Source organism: Amborella trichopoda, chromosome 6, assembly GCF_054954075.1.
Source record: "Amborella trichopoda isolate Santa Cruz 75 chromosome 6, AtrichopodaSantaCruz75HAP2 v2.0, whole genome shotgun sequence".
Classification (NCBI taxonomy): domain Eukaryota; kingdom Viridiplantae; phylum Streptophyta; class Magnoliopsida; order Amborellales; family Amborellaceae; genus Amborella; species Amborella trichopoda.
The window spans coordinates 10,424,015-10,440,646 of record NC_142341.1 but is presented as its reverse complement, the minus strand read 5'-3'; the positions used below and the strand labels follow the sequence as shown (position 1 = coordinate 10,440,646).

The window sequence follows — 16,632 nt, the reverse complement described above, 5'->3', positions numbered from 1 at the left end:
ATTTGATTGTTTAGAGCCTCGCACTTATATAAACCTTTTCAATTCAAAAAGGTGTGCAGGATATTTACGTAAACTTCCCTATAAATAAAGGTGGAGGCAAAATAATAAGAAAAATTTCTTTTTCTTAGTAAGGCTTTTATCACTGGCGATTGTATATGGGTGAAGGCTCTTATCCTTCATCGCATATTAATTACGATAAGAAAAAAGTTTATATAAGGTTGTAACCTTAAAATGTAGAATTAAGGATACACCTCAAAAATCCATCGAAAAAGCTTTTTTGCAATGTTGTAAAACCTTCTAATTGATTATCTCGACATCGAGATGTGTGTGTGTATATATATATATAAGAAAAAAAGATTTTGAGTCCCAAAAATAGTGCATCTTGCAACACATTATCTAGACCGTCCATTTTTAAGATTTTCATATGTTTATAGATCTACTTGATTTTAACAATTTTTGGTGTTTAAAAGTTTATAATTAGATATGAAAATAGATTTTCAGAGAAGGGTGCAGTTGGCATACGGATGCATCCGTAGCTGTAGAGGGAAGGTGCACCTTCAAATTTTATCGCGGTATATAATTTTGATGTAAAATGTTCTTAGGATTATCTCAAAATCTATTTTTATATCTAATTATAAAATTTTAAATTTAAAAATTGGTTAAAATTAAGTAGATCTATAAACATATAAAAATCTTGAAAATGGATGGTGTAGATAATATGTTGTAAAATACACTATTTTTGAGACTTAAAATCCTTTTATTTTTCCTAGTCATACATCTCGAAGTCGAGATGATCAATCAAAGGGTTTTTTAACATTAAAACTATCTTTTCGAGATGATCAATCAAAGGGTTTTTTAACATTAAAACTATCTTTTCCGATGGATTTTTGAGGTGTATGTAGTTCTGCATTATAAGGTTGTATCCTTATATAAGCTTTTTCTTTCGGATAATCCTAAAAAAGTTTTACACCAAAATTTCATGTGAAGATAAAATTTGGAGGTGCACCTTAATTGGATTGTTTAAGTTTGCAACCTTTTAGAAACCACACCCTTATAATAATATTGCAACCCTGTTAAAACTTAAAAGTTTTCGTAAAAAAAAATTGTCTCAAGGGGAGGACCGCATTACTACATATGCGGTCCAAAAAGTATAAAGCACCCATCTTAAAGATGAATGCAAGTATATGCTCCATCAAAAAACAATAGAAGTTAACTTAGAGATTACATGTCCCTAAAAATTAAGTTAAAAAATCCATCTAAAAAGTAGACCAATTAATCGGCCCGCATTTCTACATATGCTGGCTTGGCCGCCTAGAAACCGGGTCCTTTGGCAAAAGGGTTTCGACTTTCGAGGGAAAAGGAGTTTCCCGCCTTCTCCAAATCACGGCAATGCAGTGTGAAGTCCATGAGAAGATTCAAAGGCTGCGAGCGTGAAATCTGAATTCGTGTGTGTGGCAATGGAGACCGTGAGTGCTCAGAAGAGGAAGACGACCGCATCGGAGCCTTCTCCCTCTCTCCCTCTCTACCGCTCTGCTCCTGAGCTCGAGGTCAGTCTCGATGACTTTGAACTCTACGCCATAGATCGCCTTAGAGGTACCCATCCTCCCACTTGATCAACCTTCTAGGGTTTCTATCCATGAATTAATGATTTTCGATTATCATTTTATTTTTTTTCCTGCGATCTATTTGTTCAATCTCTCTTTTTCTCTCTCTACTTCTCTCCCTCTAAAAGGATCTTTGTGGCGAGTTATGGTTGATTTGGCGCCCTTTTGATGCATTTTGGTGATTCTAGCTGTAGATTATTGGTTTTCATTTTGTTCGTTTCAGGTTTAGAGTTATGAGAGAGGCTTGATTGAATTCACGGAGAACAATTTTTCCCCACTTTTGCTTCGTGTTGGCCGTTTTCTTTTTACAATTGTTCATATTTTGGTGGATTTTAGGATTCATTTGGTCCTTTTGGTTTTCAGTTTCCGATAAAGGCTTTATATGCGTCATAGACTGCATTTTGTGGTTCCTTTGTCAGCTGTAGAAAGCGTGATGCTTAGTTGTTTTAGGGTTTGGATTGTGATTGAGGTTCAAGGGCTTTTGCAGTATTGAAAGCAATGTCTGATGGGTTGTCTCGGGGCAAGAAACCGGACGAGATTGGGGCCTTGGTATGTTTTGGGTTTGGAATATCTTGCCTGTGTTTTTTTGCTCTCTCTCTCTCTCTCTGTTGTGTGTGTGTATGTGTGCATGCGCATGTGTATGTGTCTGGGAGAATTGATTTAATGTAACTCTGGTTTAGGTCACTGAGCTTTGGAAGGAGCACATGCAGCATCCAAACCCGTCTGACGTCATGAACAAGGATATAATCTCTCACTTTGTGTTACGCCTGGTCTACTGCAGAACGTAAGATGGGACTCATTTCTTTATAATGCTTTTTTCTAAGGATCTAGTTTTTTGGTATCTCAATAGTCTTTCTTCACAATTTATTGGCTTTACAATTATTCGATTGCTTTGTTGTTACAGGGAAGATCTTCGCAAATGGTTTCTTTCCATGGAGACGACCCTGTTTCGGCATCGCTTTCGACTTGAATCCTTAGAAGTTCAGGTTGGAGTAGTTCAATTGAACAACAATTGAAATTGTTTTGGTCTTGATGTGCATAAATTCTGAATGGATGCTTCTGCTGTTTTATAGAGGATGCTTATGAGTGAATTCAAGCTGCCTTTTAAAGCTCTCAGCAATTCAGAATTTGAGGTATGGAGGACTCGGTCTGAAAGGTAGCTTATACTATTGGATTGTATATTGATTAGAAAAAAAACAAGACCTATTGGATCCGCTTTCTTAGATTGACTGCAACCCAAATGCATTCTCTGTCTACAGGTGCTCCACTTGGTCACTTGAACTTTATGTGCAATTGATTTGCATTCATGATTTACTTGTGGATTGTGATTTGAAAATTGTTTATCTAGTTTGGCCCCGTATTTTCTGCTAGTCTTTTATTCTGTGGCTTCATATATTCTCTATCAAATCAAAAGCCATTTTGAAACATATTGATGCAATTGTTGGGTTTTATCTCACTTCGTGTTTAGTGGGGTGTGGCATTTAGCAACATCCAACTTGGGACATATTGAATTTGACCAAACTTTTGTTGATTTTTGGGCTTTCCAAAAGTTGTTACTTATTTGTGCCATCATTTAGAGTGCCCCTATGAATAACTTTGTGCTTTGGAATAGTGAGTTACTAAACTCAGATGAACCCAGTACAAAATACTACAATGTGTCTATCAAACTTTCAGGCGAAAGTTCAAGCGCTTTCAATTTGAAGTTTTGGAATTTTGTATTTTACCTGAATCAATATCCACAGATTTTTTGACAGTCTTGGAGTTCTGTTTTTGAAGTCCTTTATGGCAACTTACATTCCACAACTTGTCTTTCTTGTTTTGGGTACATGTCTTAATTTGTCTTGCTTTTTTCTGGGTATTGTCCCAAGGATGCATGCTTTTGATGTTTATGGCTAGAGCTTATTTGTGATTCCTGTTCATGCATACTGTTGACATAATCCCTCAACTTGATTGCATTTCTAATTTGCTATAACAACTCACATCACTATCCTTGTTGATCACTGGAAACTACAAATTTGTTTGATGGCTAACAACAGTCTGCGTAATAAATCACTATTGTTTCGAGCATGCCCCATTTCGATAGGCTAGTGAGGATTCAATCTTTGGATGTCATGCTGTTGGCCTTTTGCCTCCTTACTGCCAAACTAAGACCTTGAATTCCATGTCCTTTTCTTAAGTATTTTCCGTTTCTGTTGTTGTGGCTTTTCCATTTCATCAGTTTTAAATTTCTATACAATTCTCCTGAAGAAAAAAAGGCCTTACCTGCTGTGAATGATCTATACCCCATGTAAGAGTTTTTATATGCGACTAAGTGGGGAAAGTTTTTTCCCTGGATTTGGTGTTACATTGAAAGGTATTTTTTTGGCTGCTATAGGCAATGCTAGGAAAGAAAAAGAATAATTCTTGGAAATTTTTGGTTGCTTCTTAGAACAGTTGGTTACATTGATAACTCCAGAAAACTTTCACCTTGTTTGTTTAGCATCAAGTGTTTTTCGTCCAAGGCAGTGGAAAATCATCTTGGATGCAGTGAACTGTTTTCATCTCTTAAACTCCATTTGATACTTTCCAAAGCCTCAGGTATAGCCTGCAATTAAGGAGGCGATAATTAATAGAGAATAGTAGGAAAATTCTGCACTTATGTCATGTCAAATTGGGCTAATCTTCATTGTAACGGCCCAAGCCCAATTTTCTTATGTCCTTATAATCTATTCTGTGATGGTTTTGTTTTGGATAATATCCATTTGCATTTTCCTCTTCAATTTTGGTCCTCTCTTTTGTTTTTTGTCAGGCTGTGAAGGAAAAATTAGGCCAAGTTGCACGCTCCATCAACCAGCCTTTACCCACTGGTATGAGCCGTTCAGATGCTAAAAGCTGATTGAATCCACTTCCATAAAGTAATGCAGTTTGCTATGCTTACTATTGTCAACATATGCTTCCATGGATATCTTGCATGTTTTAGACCAAAAACATTGAAGTTTGAAACTTATTGGAATCTTTTTTGTTTTGTCTGGATTTCTTTATTTGGTTGCACACGATGATGCATCTAGTTACAAACATTAAATTTCATGCCTCCTCAGGAGTCCATTCGGACAAGGATGGTTGAGCAATTGACCATTTGTAAACTACAATGCATCATGGCATATTTTCTTTTTCTTTTTTGAACGAGAAAGACGTTCATTTTAAGGTCACATACATTTGTCATGTTGGAATTATCCATTACCAAAATGTAACATGCTTGAGCTTAACTTGGAGTGCAGACTACAGACTAAGCTTGTAGTTGTAGTCAATGTGGACTCCAGTGCTTCTATCTTTCATCCATTTATATAATAGGTGCAAGATGCTGTATTGTGAGCATCTATTTCTGGCTTTAGGCAGTTAAGTCATTGTTTTTATTGTATATTGGTAGTTTGGAAGATGTTTACATTGTATGTGGAAAATTTTGTAAGTTGTTACATCGTATTGTTGTATGGAGTGTTTCATCTCTTTCACCTTGTACAATCATTATTATGTATGCGATATTTTTTTGTGGGTTAAGGTAGTAGTTGCTTGTACTTTTTTGCGCAAATTGTGAATAATGTAACATCGCCTTGATACTTGGGCTCATATGAAGCAACACTCACCATTGTCCTGAATCATGCATTGTCTTCTATGGTTAATTACACAAGTGAATGTGACCTCTGGGTTGTTTTTGCTTGATCTGAAATGATATAGATAAGGAGACTCTGTACCATATATTATTGCCAACGTAATCGATAGATACTTGAGTTTTAATGTCACTTTTATGCTTATTTATGTACAGTTGTACTTTTCATGTGACTTAAATGTATATGAGTTGTTTTATTCCCAAAAATAAACTCAATCTTTCTTTTCTTTTGCAGTGGACAGCACCATCTTCAAGGTAAGTTGAATTTTTTGTCTCATTGCAGCATTCTTATGTGTTTGGCTGCATGTTCCTTTGGCTTAACTGGTCCCAAGGTTGTCCAACATAAGTAATTTGTGGCCTTTTGCATCTTTGTGAAGGTTCCTTTTGAAGAAGTACCAGAACTTGTGGCTGGCCGTAGAGTTTATATGCTTAAAGGAGATGCGTATGTTGCTATGAATCAGGTAAACTGTTTCACCTCCTTTAGTTTGTAAATTTCTTTCTTATAATTTGAATTTTGAGCATGCATTACAAAGTGAAGGTGGTTTGGTTGCTTCAGGTTGCATCCCTTGTTGTCACACAGTTCCGTAGCCATCTCTCCAAGGCACTTGTATTGACAAACAGGTTTTCATACTAGTACATGAGACCTTACCTTCTCCATCTTATTCTTTTCTTTTGGGCTTTATGTTATGAGAGACTGAGTTGTAAACTATGTCCCTTGGATTTTCATTTGGAAAGGTGACCTTCTTGTTCGTCAAATCTATAATTTGATTCGTTAGCGTAATGATATGACTTTGAAAAGAGGTACAACTGCAAAAAGCTTTCCTCTTGGAAATGACCACCGAAACATTTTATTTACAAAGTGGACACGTGATATATCAGTTTCAACGACAAAGTTTTGCACGTGAAGACGATGATTAACTGAACTGAATTTGTGTCATCCAATTTGTTATTGAGTCACCAGTATGATAATGAAGCTCAAACAGCATCAATTCTATCCATTTTAAATGAAAAGTTATGGTGAGTAAGAAAAGGAAGCAGCATAATTCTACCCTAGATGTGATTTGTCCCTGTTGACAATGCATATTAAATCAGGAAAAGAACACTTTTGCTTGTTGCCTTGGGATCTGAATGAATTCAAACTCAAACAATGGGAAATGAGAAGTCTTAAGAGTCATTTTGGACACTTTCCTTAACTTTTGGCATTAATTTTCAGTTGGTCTATTATAGAACTTCCTTTTTTATGGACAAAGACATCTTTCTGGATCTTGATGGTTTCATTTTCCTAGTATAAGATGGTCTTTTGTTTCCTTGTAACTTCCTTGTCTAGATGAATCATTTCATTCTTGGATTCTGGGTGTACAACTAAATAAAATGGAAATTAACTACCATTATTGGACTGCATACTTTTCAGATATGTTGTTCTTGAAGTGAAATGATTATTCTGATTGGTGATATGGTTAAAGGCTCAGAATGTGATTCTTCAACTGAAATAAAAAAGTTTGGATCTATGATAATTTGTGCCAAAAACTGGTTGGAGACTGTAATTGTCAAATGTGCTGTTAATGGAGGAGCATGAATTATGGAACTCTTACATAAAAAAAAAATTCATCTATTTGTCTTTAAGCTCGATGAATTTGAGCCACGTATTCTTCTCTGTATGCATTTTCTCATTACACGGATTTCACTTGATGTTATGTTGGCAATAAATATTATTTATTCTTTGCCATTTTCTGAGTACAATTATGTCAGGGTTTGTATCTAACTTTAGTTCTCTGTCAGAAAATGGACCTCAATGATTCAAGAGCAAGAAAAAGATCGTTTGACTCCAGTAAGCAACTAAAGCCTCTTTGTTTTTTATACATTTGGACCATATGTAGATAGAATTTGGTATCAAACTTCTCGTATTGACTATCATTGCACTCTTTATGTAGATTGTGGAAGCATTAAGCTCAAGTTATCTGGGTCCTGACTACTCTCAGGTATCTTAGATTCAGTTTGATGCACATTATAAAATGTTGTTCTCATGTCCGAAACATCAATGATTTATGAGAATTTTGAAACTTTTGCTATAGCCGAAAGAGTATGCAGAGATATCCATTAAGGACATTGATCGAGTGGCTAATAGTTCATTTCCTCTATGTATGCGCCACTTGTTTGATAAGGTAATAGTTTTAATAAGTATTCAGATGCTACATCTAATGAAAGAAATATCTAGTATCTTTTATGAGATTCAAGCTTCATAACCACCCCCAAGATAGCTCCTTCAGATCCTGTTTCTCTCCTGATATATCTTGTAATGTGTCTTTTCTATGAGAAGCTAAGAGAGGAGCACCACTTGAAACATGGGGGAAGGATGCAATTGGGTCTCTTTCTTAAGGTACTTAAGTTTTTGTGTTCTGTTTGGTATTATTAGCATTTATGTTCATCTTCTGCCGATCTTTTTCATAAGGCATTTCCATTCTTCAATATCTGCCATTTATTGGGGTCCAGAATGATGCAACTTTTTCTAAAGATTAAAAAAGGGTTAAGTTTCTCTTGATTCAAGCCATATTCTGTGGATATAAAAACGTGAACTCTTTTCTGGGCATTCAGAATAGACTTTGAAAAGCTGGGTTGTTGATGAATATTTTAGTTTTGGGAGGAAACTTAAATTAAACTGCAGATAATATGATAATATGCATGTCATGCAATTTGCATTACTTGAATGCCATGTGTGCTTGAGTTCAAGATAGCTTAAGGTGCTGTGCTATAGGCAATGACATACATAATTTTTGTGAAAAAATGAACTTTCCTGAGGATTGAGTCCTTGAACATGCTTGGACCTCCCTTTTATAAACTCAATCATTAAAAGTTGTAATCTTCATGCAGCATTCCTGGATATGTTATTTATGAATATGTATGCTGATTGGTTTGGTGATAGTTTGGGTATTAGCCTATCCAAAATGGGTAATGCAATATATAGGCAACTGACTGAACTGCCCTTGAGGGAAAGTTGTAAAAGAAAAGCTTACAAGATTACTTGGTTGCCTTTTGGGTTATTCAAATTAAATCATGAGGAAAATGAATATGACCCTTACTGCGGCATGTGCAACACACTCCTTCGCGGGCCCTCTTCAAACTTAAGGCAATGACAATGGAATGAAATGCTTTCATGTGTCTGCTCTAGTGACTTATGGGACTGTAAATTGGTGCATGCCCAAATCATCCAAAACCACTAAAACTAAATTACCCTACTGGTTATATGAGACATAACTCTGCTTATGCCCTGAAATTAGTGACTGTTGTTTTTCATTACCCCAAGAAATTGGGAAATCTTCCGAGAAAATATTCATTGCTAGGTGGAACATCTCTAACTCACCTCCGATGCCATGCTCGGGTATAAGGGTGTTTTTAATAAAATTTTATAAATGGTTTTTGTTGCTGTTTACATTTATCATGTTGTGATTCAGAATTTCACATTTCTTTGATCTTCGAACAATGAGGGAATGGCATAAGCTGAATTTAGGTGTCGACTCAGGTGGCAGCTGTTATGTTTGCTTAACCATAACTTCATCAAGATATGAGATATACCCACATAGGCTATTGGTTTTCTCCACCTTACCATGTGATAGAGACAGCTTTATATGCTGTGGTGCACATGCAGAACGAGTAAATCTATTTAGTCATCCCTGAATTAATCAAGTATTATGTATTATAATCTGATCTGCCATGAGGAAGTTGGGTGTGGCTATATTCAGCATCTTACGGTATCAAGTCCTACCTGCTGTTTTATGTGCAATTGCAAGGCTTGATGTGACCTTTCTTTCTTGACAAGCTACGATACGTTATGGCTGGCGAGCTATAGAACCTTGAAAATTGTTGTCTAACATTTGGCAAATGACATTATGAATATTATTTCATTTGACTTGGTGATAATTTTGGATATTGTATGCAATAAGGTATTATTGTTCGAATTTACTAAATCGAAGCTTCATTCTTGCAGTAAAAGTTTATCATGTTGTAAATGATATTAATAGCATTTCACTTTGAGCCATGTTTTCATGTTGCAGGGAGTTGGCTTAAAGCTAGATGATGCTCTTGCATTTTGGAGAGTAGAATTCTCGAAGAAGGTCAGCATGTTGTTGTACTTGAGGTTTTTCTTAGAAAACTTATATTGGATTAAGCATGTGTGGCTAACATTTAAAAGTAATGGGTGAGACAAAATTTTGTGAAATTTATATGTATACTTAATCAATTTTTTTTAAAATATGAAGAGGACAAAATTTGTTCGAGTTTGTATCTATAAATACTATAACTGAAATGTGTATAGTGTATTCTTCCATTGGCACGCCAAATGATAATTTACTCTAAATTGACTCTATAGATTTAGGGTGAGATATGGTGGATAAAATGAGACATTTTCCAGCTCTACATGTTTTAGGGATTAGGAATTCACGTAAAGGTAACTCAAATAGTAACTTCAATAGCTTTTTGCTAGAAAAGCTTGGTAGAGCACTCGACCAATAAAAAGATCTTTTCATTGAACTTATCTGATGTACAATGCCTTTTGCCTGTGTCTTCCATAGGTTGGTACTGAAAAATTCGACAAGGAATATTCATACAACATACGCCATAATTATGGCAAGGAAGGGAAGAGAACGGTAATCATCCACTGAAACTTGTTTGAATAGGGGTGCTTCTAAATCTATCTTATCCTTTACCAATTATCTGTTGTTTAGTAATAGCTTGATTTTTCAATAAAATACTCGTTGTCTCAAGAGATATTTCGACCCATATCTTTCATCTTTCCATTACGTAGAAAAATATGAATAATATAAGTACAAACTCATTGGTGCCAAGTGTGAGGGATTGCTAGACGTTTGGTAATTTCTCCTCCGACCATGACGAAAGATAATCATCTACTGAAACTTGTTTGAATGGTCTAAAAAAGCTACAGCTATTGAACAATTATACTTTTTGGTGCATACAGGATTACACGCCTTACTCTTGTCAAAGGATCATTACATCCACTCCTGGTGTTGGAGACCATCATGGTTGCCCTTATCGCCATTTCAGGTCTGATATAATTTCTATCATGCAGACACACAAAAGTGTGACAACAGATATTACCTTGCTTATGTGCATGATATGCTCATAGATGTGGAATAGGGTTTGCATTCAATTCTTGTTATCAAATCATAGTTATTGATTAGTCCTGTAGCAATATACAGAATATGGGAATGCCATACTATGCTTTTCTCTCTCTCTCTCACTCTCTTGTTCTCTTCACACACTCAAAAACATGCATAGAGTACAAAATGGCCATAATGTATGTTGAAACATGAAGAATGAAATGTAATTTATGGGCTGTATTTCATGAAGGATACTGAATTTCCCTAGTTCTGATTAAACAGTTGAGATTTCTACCATTGTGAGATTTCTTGTTATATCTTCATAATGATGAAACATTACATTTCTTCTACTTGCAATTGCAAAGGTTTTATCGTCTTTATTTTGTGGAATATTTGGCATATTCTACTTACCCTAGTAAGAAAATGTTCACATCAAATTTGTCTTAATAATTGTGAAGCAATTCCAGGTTCTTTTTTCCCCCTGCACAAGTAGCAAAAATATCTGATGCCCACTAAGAAAATGAATGTAGTGGATAGTAAGTATTACAATGCATGTGGCCATAGTTCTACTGAACAATGTTTTCAACATGATAATCTTTTCCAACCAAAGCTGCTTAGAGCAACCTCCCTCTGGCTTTTTCCACTAATCGCCTTTAGACCTAGCACCCTTCCCTTTACTTTTCGGCAGGCTTTTGATCTGTTAGTTTCCTCTATGTTGCCCATGTTATTGTACTATTCTCAAAGGACTCACCTCTTTTCATCTGTAGTTTCCATGTCTATGTGGAGAGCCATGTTTTGGATATACCAAATGTTGGTGAATAAGAGTATCATGGGAGGTCAGGGGTATTCTTGGTGATTCAACATAGCTATTCCTGACTCTAACTTCCCATTTGAAGAGCCTCAGATCAGTAATTTTAATGATTTGCATTCTTTAGGAAAATTTTGATGTTTCCCTGGAAACTGATGTTGGCTATTACTAGTACTTATGCCAGGAACTGTGCTCATAAGTAGTGTATTATTAATCCAATTGATCACAAAAAACCATACCCCCCTGTGTTCATCCAATAAAGGAATGGCGGTGTTTAAGAGTGGGACTCTTCCAGAACAGGACATGACATGTCACGTCTTGCTCACTTCACCATTTATTTCATCTGATGGGAATGCCTTCATTGAACTATAGAAGGCCATAATCCATTGGTTTTTGCCTTCCCAATGCATCTGCATTAAGAGTTCATGTATTATGCACTGACATTCTGACTTCATGATTTGTTTCCTTCCCGTAGTTTCCTTTAGCAAACAATCACTGCTGTCTATGATGATATTGTGTGTGTCCTTGTTTGTTTTGTAATGAAAGTGAGGAGAATTTAAGAGCTGCTCTTTCCAAAATGGGAGTCAGTTCTCGTACAGCTGATGATGTAATGGACAAGGTCCGGCACCGTCATTATCAGGTGCATACATTTTCATCTCGTTCTTTTTGATTAGGCAATGGAAAATTTTTAGGTAAAACCCAAATTCGGGTTTTGGGTTTCTCCTGTCTTAACTGATTTTGCTGAGAGATTTTGCAGCTAGCATGCACATTGACATTTGAGGCAATCCATTCCTGCTCGTGTGATGCTGGCATTAACCATCCAAACCAATACTTCACTGAAAGTCAAAAGATCCTACAACAAAGGGTCCAGATTACAATCTTTCTCTCTCTCTCTCTCTCTCTCTCTCTCTAATATTTTGTTGTAACTTTTGCTTGTATTTATTTTAACAGAGTCAAGCGGCTGAATGAAGAGTTGCTGACCGGGAAAGCCATTTATTCAGGTATGCTAGTAGTGACCCTCAGTTAAGAGTTTCATGTTGTGGATTTGGGTGAGAATTACCAGAAGAGTTGAGACTTTTAATATGTTTGATTAGATCAATTGTAAATTAAATTTAATATATGTCTTATTTTCTTGTGGGAATTCTTAACCAGTCAACCTTTGCTTAGAGAAGGTGTTTTATTAGAAGTTTGTCATCTTGAGGGAGCCTAAAGGTATTCCATTTATACATTTTTTCTCCATTTTATGATGTGATCTGTAAGTTCTGAAGTAACCATCCATCTGATTCATTAACTAAGCTTTATGCTTTTTATTTTAACAAACTCTTAGTTGATGTTGTGAGTCTTACACCCAAATAAGGTTTTCATTTTAAAAAATTATTCTTACGCCCAAATAAGGTTTTCATTTTATTTAAAAAATTATTCTTGTTTTTAGGTAAACTTTTTAAAATGATTCATTGTAATTCCATATTTTCTGTACTTTTCCCCACTCATTTATATATTAATTCAAGAAAATGCAAAGGTTTAATCAGCTCACTTGATAGGCTGCTTTTTATTGGGTAAAAAAATAATTTCAATAGGTAGCTTAATCATTGACGAAGGGCACATTAAAATAAGCATTCAAGAATTTAAATAGTAAAGATACCTACATCGTTTTTCTTTATGAAATGATAAAAGCCCTCTTGTTAGTGATAAGTACATAGTATCTTTTTTTAATAATCAAGCTAATGTAAAAGCAACTTTTTGTAAAAAGGTGCACTCATTTATTAAATCAACTTTTTTTGGTATTTTAAGGAGCTATTAGATTGGTTTGGTAAATATAATCTCTTCCTCATGCTTTCATGGTCTATGGGCCTTTAAAATTAAAGCGAGCAATTGGCTGGCCTGGCACAACCGACTTTAAAAAAGTAGGGCTTGGGCCACAAACTGTCCCCCTAGGGCCAGCTTAGGGGTAGTGTGGCCCGGACTTCCTCTCCCTTTTTCTTGTTTTTTTTCTTAGTTTTTTCTCATTTTCTTTGGCTTGGCCCAGCCTAGCCTTGTTGGGATAAGGGTCAGGCTAGGCCCACGGCTGGCCTAGTAAATATTTTTCGATAAGTACCCTTAATTACAAGAACAGTTGTTTTGTGGGTTGGACTGCATTTGTACAATACACGGTCCACAGGGATAAAACGTTTATTTTAAAAATAGATGCAAACGGTCTAGACGTTTTTTTAGTATAGTTATTATATTTAATTCTCTAAAATTATTTATTTTTTTATATTCATAATTTTTATATTAAAAATTATATATTCTAAAAATTAAAAGTTCAAATTATATTTAAAAAATATATTTATTGCAAAGCTCGCATTTGTACATTTGGAGGCTTGGCCGCATGCTAACTGGGTCTTAATTATAAAGTCTTCAACGACTCGGAAACGGAGAGAAAGTGAGACCTTAGCATAAAATGTTTGCTGTACCGGGCAGTCATCTTTCCATCACTATCCAACCGCCAATTGGATGGTCATAACCTGTTGCTAGGCCAAAAACCAAAAATCAGTGAGTCAAAGTTCAACGCTTTACCTTCCTCGACCAGTCAAATGGGAGCGATTGGATCTCAAGGTCTTTGCAAACTTGGCCGGTCCAACTCCGAACTGGCCAGTCAAACCAAAATTGCCTATTCGGTTATAGTGTCTGGCTGGGTATTTTAAAAATATTCAATAAAAATATTAAAATTCCAAAAAATGAGAAATTTGTTTGTATTGTATTTCATTTTGGTCTATTGGAAAGCATTTTGACTATAAATACTTATTTTTTATATTTTTTCATCATTTTTAAAAAAATTCAAAAATACAATTGGGTACAAATCGATTCTTTAGAATTCATTTTTTAATACTTTTCAACCTCATTAGGATGTGTTTTGTTTATTTATTCTTTAAATATACCTTTTATACTTTTTGGATTTTTTTTTATTTTTTTGACTCTTTTTTGACAAGCTGGACCTGCGCTGTTAGGCTAGTTGAACAGGCCCGTTTACTGGTTACCCAGACCTGATGACTGGTTTTCGAGGCCGGTTCAATTTTTCAAACACTGGGTCAAAGTTAGGCACCTTTTCCTTGCTCATTTTTAATGGTGTCCATTTTTTGTGTGATTTTCTGTATTGGTCGGATTGCATGCTCAGTCTTGCATCGAGTTGAGTACGATGAGTATAAAAGTACAGAACCCCAGTTGCGACGTTCCTCGTTTATTTTCCTAGGTGTTTGCACATATAAGTGCATGAACTCGCTTAATGTAAATGACATTTCGAGGAAAGGCCCCATATTTGTAAGGTAGTGTGGTTTCTGGAGAATGGTTGCAAATGTTTCGTACAGAGAGAGGTTGGAAATATTGATTTTATAGCTCGTGGGAGGTAAGTTGGGTGGAAATATTTATTTCAACTACTTATTAAAAAACGCACCTTTATATAAGGTCTCCACTGTACACTGTAGAAGTAAGGCACGCCTCCAAAAATCTATTAGAATGGGTAGTTTTGACGTCAAAAAGCCTTCCAATTGATCATGTGCCGAGGTAGAAATGTATCTTGTTGTATGTCAATTGCAGCAGATGTACCATTACGACGGTTGAGATTTTAAAAGACGCATTTCTTTACTCAATGTGTATTTGAACATTCATGTGGAGTAGTTAAAAATGGAGTTTGTTTATATAGGGACTTGTTTCCTCTAGTTTGTATATGCTTGAAGTTTTTTTATTTTTCCAAAGGATAACTTACTTTTATCTAAAAGGAGGCAAGTTTAGTGTTCTACATCACGTATTATTTGTGCATTTGTATTGGTGAGATAGTTCTCAAAACCTTCTTCTCCCTTATATCCCGATAACAAATTTGTTTGAAACTTAAATGTGTTAGGATGGTGATGCAAAATCACCTCTCATTTAACTTGTGGTATTTTTCTCATCACAAGGGCATTTATAATCATTGTGAAAAGCACCTTTTGATGGAGCCCTTATAACCAATTTACAGAGAAGCATGCAAGTGTTTTGTAAGGTAAGCTCTTGGGAGAAAAAAAATAAAGTTTTAGAGAAGATAGAGATTGGGGGTTTTGCACAAACCCTAACTTTGTGTATACCATTGTATTAGGTCAGATTTCAATGACATTTCTTTGCAGTGTAATAAAGAAAAAAATCGATTGATGGTTTTTTTGTAGTATGAAAAATTCATTTTCAATTTTTCTCTATTATTATAAGGTAATAATAGAGAAAAAATTTTAATCTCTACATACCTATAACATTTGTAATTTTTTCATTGATAGTGAAATCTTCCTTGCTAGTTGCCCATAGATATAGCTTGATTTTGGGTGAACCATGCATATTTATATTGATGGTGCTTGAATTGTAATTTGTAGTACGTTGATGTGATTTTAGGTTTCCTATTTTTGCTTAGCTTGAAGTCCTTGTATTTTCCCAAAATTTACTGTACCAGGTTCTGGTTATTTGGGTGTATTGATTTATTGGAATTGATTTGCTGGTAATAGGTGAGTTGGTTTCGTGTTATTGGATTTGTTGTAGTGAGGAGTTCACCGCAACAAGGGATAATTGAGCGAGTTTCCGTTCCCAACAAGATACACATGGACTCTTATCAGTAATGGGTAAATATTACCTTGAGAAATCGAACATTCTTACCTCAAATTTTAGAACTTCTTTTGTTTCATTTATAATTAATTTTTGCCCCATTTTTTCCCTCGACTCACACCTTGGATTTGTGATAACTATGAGGCCTTAGGTTAGAGAGTGAATAACAGTCGGTTTATATCTAAATGGTTTGGCTAGGCACGGGCTCTGAGCCCCAGAATGCCTGGTGCCTCCGTTTTTGGTGATTTTTTAAGTGACAGAATATGTGCCCTATTTCTTATGTCATTTTGTATACAAAAGAAAAAGAGAAGGTATTTTAACCCTAAATTAAAAAGCCCCACTTTTATATTGCGGGGATTTTATAATGGAAATAGACCGGCTGCATAAGCTAAATCTTGTACATCTTTTAAGGTGGTATTGGCCTTATTAATTACATGTGCAGAAACCGGCTCAAAGCTTTGATCGGTAAAGATAAACAAATATCACAACATGATGTTTTGAATTCTATTTCTACCTGTTAATATTTATAAGAATAGAAAACATATGCACATGAAAAAAAAGGCAATTGAGAGAGAGTATTGTGGCTCCTCATAACTCATCTTGGGGTACTCAACTATTTCCATTAAGGCTTTGCGAATTGTTACTATAGCCTTCCAAACTAATGAAAAACAAATATTTGGAAAATGTGATAAAGTTTTTGGAAAAAATAAATAAAATATTTTGTTTTAAGTTAACGACGAATTTCATTGTCTCAAAGGAAAATACAAGAAAGATGAGATCACCAACGACGATTGATGCACTCCTCCTTTAACTAACATATCAGCCTTAGTATTATCATCTCCATGTTACACAAGATTTAGTCCACTC

General features: G+C 35.2%; 1 protein-coding gene across 37 annotated transcripts; it reads left to right on the top strand.

The window, feature by feature from the left end:
- The first annotated feature begins 1,182 nt into the window (after nucleotides 1-1,182).
- Nucleotides 1,183-16,099, top strand: EMB2813 (DNA primase, large subunit family). Of its 37 annotated transcripts, none has more exons than XR_002281652.2 (22): nucleotides 1,183-1,593; nucleotides 2,092-2,153; nucleotides 2,285-2,388; nucleotides 2,509-2,590; nucleotides 2,678-2,737; nucleotides 4,393-4,450; nucleotides 5,483-5,502; nucleotides 5,625-5,708; nucleotides 5,804-5,868; nucleotides 7,027-7,075; nucleotides 7,179-7,226; nucleotides 7,320-7,409; nucleotides 7,565-7,624; nucleotides 9,297-9,356; nucleotides 9,813-9,887; nucleotides 10,217-10,302; nucleotides 11,713-11,806; nucleotides 11,924-12,031; nucleotides 12,118-12,167; nucleotides 12,319-12,378; nucleotides 15,099-15,181; nucleotides 15,703-16,099. XR_002281652.2 is itself a non-coding variant. In XM_020669898.2 (20 exons), exons 1-19 carry the CDS (start codon nucleotides 1,458-1,460, stop codon nucleotides 12,133-12,135), a joined length of 1,359 nt encoding a protein of 452 aa, XP_020525557.1. In that variant the 5' UTR covers nucleotides 1,183-1,457; the 3' UTR covers nucleotides 12,136-12,167; nucleotides 15,703-16,099. The 37 variants fall into 37 exon arrangements, 20 of the variants coding, with proteins under 20 accessions (XP_020525557.1, XP_006848317.1, XP_088725819.1 ...); XR_016057718.1 differs by having other exon boundaries at nucleotides 15,669-16,099; XR_016057722.1 differs by having other exon boundaries at nucleotides 1,463-1,547.
- The last annotated feature ends 533 nt before the right edge of the window (nucleotides 16,100-16,632 follow it).

Coding starts and splice junctions, on each gene's coding strand:
- EMB2813 (XM_020669898.2), top strand. CDS start 1,458: ATGGAGACCGTGAGTGCTCAGAAGAGGAAGACGACCGCATCGGAGCCT. Junction 5,869..7,026: donor GCACTTGTATTGACAAACAG/GTTTTCATACTA, acceptor GTTCTCTGTCAG/AAAATGGACCTCAATGATTC. Junction 7,227..7,319: donor TGGGTCCTGACTACTCTCAG/GTATCTTAGATT, acceptor CTTTTGCTATAG/CCGAAAGAGTATGCAGAGAT.